Source organism: Mandrillus leucophaeus, unplaced genomic scaffold (assembly GCF_000951045.1).
Source record: "Mandrillus leucophaeus isolate KB7577 unplaced genomic scaffold, Mleu.le_1.0 Scaffold1577, whole genome shotgun sequence".
Taxonomy (NCBI): Eukaryota; Metazoa; Chordata; class Mammalia; order Primates; family Cercopithecidae; genus Mandrillus; species Mandrillus leucophaeus.
Window position 1 is genome coordinate 122678 of NW_012101562.1, and position 5990 is coordinate 128667.

The 5990-nt window shown below is 34.4% G+C and overlaps 1 protein-coding gene across 1 annotated transcript in view; it reads left to right on the forward strand.

Annotated features, from left to right (window-relative positions):
• The window catches only part of LOC105536276 (polypeptide N-acetylgalactosaminyltransferase 13), a 226357-nt gene that overhangs the window by 24623 nt on the left and 195744 nt on the right, over window positions 1-5990 (forward strand). The window contains exon 5 of the mRNA XM_011975607.1: window positions 5240-5357. Coding sequence (XP_011830997.1) covers window positions 5240-5357 — 118 coding nt within the window. The remainder of the gene's footprint in view (window positions 1-5239; window positions 5358-5990) is intronic.

Sequence of the window (5990 nt, forward strand, 5' to 3'; positions counted from 1 at the left end):
GAGATGGAGTTTCACCGTGTTAGCAAGGATGGTCTTGATCTCCTGACCTCATAATCCACCTGCCTTGGCCTCCCAAAGTGCTGGGATTCCAGGCGTGAGCCACCACGCCTGGAATCTCTTAAATAGTCTAATACTATTAAATAGTTTAATACTATTAAACCAATGTATTGAATATGCTTATAGAAGTGGTGAAATGTACATAGAAATAAATATAATACTATATACAATAGGAATTGGCCGGTTCCTTGAGATAGACAGTGATAAGGGCTTATAGAAGAAGGTGGAAGGAGAAGAATATGTCTTGATTGAGGGAGCAGGGGGCAGGGGCAGTGTTGTTGAAGGTAGGATGCCTAGAGTGTATAACATTTGTATTAGCCTAAGAATAATCAAGTTTGAACGTACAAGGGGAGTTTTCAAAGAAAAATCCAGGTGACCAATGGATGTGAACAAATATACTGAGGTACAAAAACGTAAAGCATTTACCAGTAACAGCTAAACAGTTTACATGCAGGCAAATAGTTAAAAGGGGTTGAGAGGAGCTCATTGGGTAGTGCTAGATTAATGATGCCAGGATAAGAAGCTAGAATTTATTTCCTTAACATAGATTTTTGAACATCTGGTTAGCAGTTTTAGAGGAGCATTGATTTAGAGAAATTATTCTGGCTATGATTTTTAGGACAAATTTCAGAAGCAGAAGAATCTAGAGGCATCCAGATCCTCTCAGCATCTAAGCATCTTAGCATCTAAGAGGACCCCATTATTAGCAAACATAGAAGATAAAAGTAGTCACTATGATAACAGAGATGAGTCAAAAATACTTCAGAAGAAAAAGAAGGCTTTTGGAAATAATTGAATTAGGCGCAAAAAAAAATGTGGTTTTTCATTTTATATTAAGAGACTGGAAAGAAATATAAGACATTAAAAGAGAAGCAGATGAGTAGCAAATTTTCAGGTCTATGATATATACACTGAACAGAGTCAATGGAGTTTTTTGAAGGAATCATCTAGTGAGTAACTGCGAAAGCACAACTTATGCAGAGGAAACAAGTATGAAAACCCAGATTAAGAGTGAACCACAGAGGTGACAGTGAAAGGTGTGTGATGAATGATCTGATCTCACCCAGACAAAGAGCACAGAAAGAGAAAAGTGCCTCTGAGAGACCCTTGGGAGGACTACATTTCAGATGAGAGAAGAAATCATTCAATGCATATATCCACAAAATAATATTATGATGGTATATTGGACCCACCTGATAGATGTGAAATTAAGAGCTTGTCCAAAGTCTGATAGGAAGGAAAAAGGAGAGGAAGGGGGTATCAATAAGAGTCATAAAATTAACAGTCAAATTAGTAGAAGGGAAACCTCTACAGAACAATGCAATGGGAACTAGAAATGAAAATAATTTCAAGCAGGAAGGCTGATGAATTGTACTATATACTTTCAGAGGAAAAAATTAAAGACAGGTTATTGGAGTTCAGAATCAACGGGGACCTTTCAGAAAGAAGTTATTGTAGAGGTGGGAGCAGGATCTAGCTTCTAGTTAGAAGGTCGAAAGTTGTTAAGGGAGTATGTAGAAATTATCCTTTCAAGAAGGTTACCAGTGAAGGGAATAGAGAATATATGCCCCTAGTTTAAAAGTGTAGTAAGGTGTAATGAAAATGTTTTTTGGTTTAGAATAGAACTTAATTCAGCAGGCTTGTAAGCTCAAGGGACCAATCTAGAAATCAAAGGCATAAAACATAAATGTTAATAGTCAATGAGCAAGGGCCTGAAAGAGTAGTCAGGAGAGAGTCTGTTGAGGCCACAAGCATGAATGCTAGCCGACAAGGAGAGGAAAGGAGGTATTCTTTTCCATGAGACAAGAGGAGAGAGGAGGCCATGAGGAAGACACATTTTTAAACACTTTGAGCTAGAGATTGAAGGAGTTTAGATTTCATGATTGAAAGAATTTAGATTTCCTGCATTTCCTTCATCCCCAGGTTGTTGAGAAGAGTCCAAAGCTTTTGGAAAAGACTCAGGCCAAGTATGGTGACTAACACCTGTAATCCCAGCACTTTGAGAGGCCAAGGTGGGCAGGTCATTTGAGCCCAAGAGTTCAAGAACAGCCTGAGCAACATGGCAAAACCCGGTCTCTACAAAAAATACAAAAAGATAGCTCAGTGTAGTGGTGCATGCCTGTAGTCCCAGCTACTCTGGAGGCTGAGGTTGGAGAATCACCTGAGCCTGGGAAGTCAAGGCTGCACCACTCACTCTAGCCTAGTCAGAGTGAGACCCTGTCTCAAAAAAAAAAAAAAAACTCAGTTAAAAATAAGACAGGTAAACAAATAAACATAGATAACAGGATTGTTAGTTTGTGAATTAATCAGAGAATCAATAATGTGGACTTGTCCTATAACCGGTTAGCCACATCTTATTACTTTTCCAGTGTCTTAATAGCAGAAGTAAATGAAGTGAAAGGTAAATTCACCCAAGCACCAAAATTAAAGAAAAAAAAAGAGAGATAATTGGAAATTGCAGAAAAGCAAGCACAGAGAACCAAGATTCCTAAGCTAGTATTTTGCTGACATGGCAGAGCCTTGGAAATCGGTTGGGAGAAGGGAAGAAGAAATTCCTGAAAGTTGTTATTAATGTGAGACTAGGGATTAACTAAGGAACCATAATCACTGATGAAGGATAAAATGACTTCTTACGAAAACAGGAGGAGTTAAAGAGTAAGAAATGATGCTCTGAGGCAGATTTCAGTCAACATCTTGGATATGAGGTAATTCCAAATGGTTTTGAAACCTAAAGTGAGGGTATATATAGAGAGAGGAGCCCAAGTCAAGTGAAGGACAGCAAGGATTTTGCTTAAATGATTAACATCAATAACAACAACAAAGATGAATTACCTACCCTGTTGATTATGTGTTAGGAACTGTGTTAAGTGCTTTACTTCTGTTAACTCAGTTCATCTTTCCTACTTACTATGTGTGGTAGGTAGTGTTCACAGTCATTGAGCTGACTATTCCCCTCTTGTTCAATTGATTAAATTGGTTGTTTGGTTGTATAGACACAACCTTGAAAAGCAAATAATTTCAGCTAATTTAACCATAATCAAGATTTTTCATTTTCTAGATGCTCTGAACACTTAAAGTTTACATAAGCATATGTAAATATTTTATTAAGCATATTACAGGACAGTTAACTTAGAACAGAACGTGTTGCATAACATTGGCTATGGCTATAGGTATTAAACATCGTAAGGCACAATCTCCTATCTGAGAGAGCTAACTGATATTGCAAACCCAAAAATCTGTCCAGGAGTATCTGTCTTCAGAAAATACAGCAGTTTCTTGAAGAATTGTAATTTTATCTTATTATTTTTATTATTTCCAAGCATAAGTAAAAATTATTTGAGTCATTTTCAATAGTATAAAAATAAACTATTAAGCATAGTTTATTTTTAGCCACTTACACATTTATCATATATAAGGATGATGACCAACTGTAAGATGAAATTCAGTATGTGTTATTTAAATTAAAATGTGCCAGTACTTTATCAGTAAGTAGATAAGTAGATAGGCACTCTGAACTGATCATTAAAAATGCATCACTTAACAATATTAAGCATTTGGTTGCATTATGATAGAATAATTGCAGCAATTTTGGTTCCTAATTTTATCAAATAGACTCTCCAGCACTGTAATATGTTATATATTTATTGCCATAGTGTTCCAAAACCCCCATCAGGTGAGAGTCATGGCTACTTCCTAATTACCATCTGCTTAGCTTTGTTAGTGTTTCTCATTATAACTCAGAAGGTCAATGATACTGTTCATGATAGGAACCCAGCAAGATGAAAAGTAATAAAATAGCTCTGAGACTAAGCAAGGCTCTGCTACTCCAACTGATGGACAGTTAATTACCTGAGCATAAAACAGCGAGAGCACTGGGAGAAATAGAGAACTCTGCAATATGGTAGATGTCCAAGTACAATATTATTTGGTGGTTTTTCAGTGAACAATTCTGTTTAATTAAAACATGAGCATAACCTTTGGCAGAGAAGAATATAATTTTGACAAAAGCAAAATATTTGGTTTTTAACAGCTTCACAGACTACTTAGATGAGCATTCCAAATCTCAGTTTCTATAGCAGTTTCTCACCCTTGGCAGTGCATTAGAATTACATAGAAACTTTACATAATACCACCATCAGCCCCCACCCCCAGCCAATTAAATCTAAATCTGTGGAGGGTGGTACTTAAGCATATCCATCTTTTTTTTAGAGGTGCCTCAGTTCCTGCTATTGTGCTTTGAAGATTGCAAACCACTATATTACAACTAACATTCAAAAGTCATCATTGCCAGTATGGATCTATTTTGTGAACAACTACAATCTTCTTTTTAACTTTTAATATACACTGCTTATATATAGAAAGATTTGTGTAGCTCACTCATTAACCATTGTCTTTAATTCATCTTTTAAATTAACAATTAACTAATCCTTTAAAAAATTCACATCTGACTTCTGAGCTCTTATAGAAGAATTAAGAACGTGAAACCAAAAGGCATTTATTCCTAGGAAAAAGTTTTAGTAGAATCCCTTCGAAGTGTCCTTTCAGACCTCTGAATAACAGAAATTCCATAAATCCTATGGGATTTATGTTTATCCATACAATTACATGATTAATTCTATCATTTTAATTAGTAAAGAGAAGAATAAACAATTAGATGTAAAGCCCTTATGTTAAAAAATGCCTTTGTAACTATCACTAGATACTTATTTTCTATAAACATTTTATAGAATTTATTTTTTTTTCATTTTTAAATAGGCTATGGATCTCTTCATGGTAAAACCATGTCCGCAGGTTTCTAGAGTTTACATATATTGTGTGACCTAAGTTCACAACTGGTAGTTTCATGACCAGCTAACCACTTCAAGGACAGTGCCAAGGGCAGAAACTTCTCTTCACTATGATTTTCAGAGGGAATATAGAAGTCCCAGTCTTCCATGGCCAGTGTCACTTTCATGTATCTATTTGATCACCTGTAAGAAAAACAAAAACTAATTTGAATTTTACAGAAAATGTGAAAAAAATGCTATTTATTAATTTTAAAACTTCTTACACCTTGACTTTATGTTTCTAGTTTGAGATTTTTTAATATTTAGAATGTCTCAAAAATATGTGCTACAGTCTCATTAAACTCCACACGTTGTTTTCAAAAGATATTCTTTTCTTTTTGTTTTTTTTCAACTAGGACCCCTACTATGGCTGGTGGCCTATTTTCTATTGACAGAAACTACTTTGAAGAGATAGGAACTTACGATGCAGGAATGGATATCTGGGGTGGAGAGAATCTTGAAATGTCTTTTAGGGTAATTGCATTTTATTTTATTTTTTGACGCTGAACATACTATGCTATAGGATGCACATACCAGACCCAGTAATTTACTGTCAAATCATTTTTGCTAAGTGATACAAATTACTGATCAATTGGTCATCTTAATACATATTTAGAAGATTTGACAGAGTCCTATTGCATGCAATATTTACTGTTAAATGGAAAATTATAGGTAATTTTTGTTTTCAAAAATAATGTTTTTATTCACAGCAAAAATACATTAGGACTTTCAATTGCTGAAATAAAGAAGGGTTTTATTTTTTAATAAAGTGTTACTCTATAAAATCACTTTGTGTTTTTGAACTGAAACTTGGAAGTATTTATGTAATCTGAATTTGCAACTACTGCCTGAGATTGTTTTCAGAAAACTTTAAGAATGAACTGTGGTCAAAGGAATTTGAATAATTCTGCAAGTAGTATGACCATTTTCACTAACATTATTGTTGGATAAATCAGTTTGAATAAAGCAAATTCATTTAATAAATGGCCTTCCAAGTAAATAAAAATTGAGGAGTAAGTCCTTACAAATATGTTATTAGGAAATGTTTAATAATAATTTAAATAATATTTAAATAATTTTTTATATTCAAAAAATAAAAAATGAAGA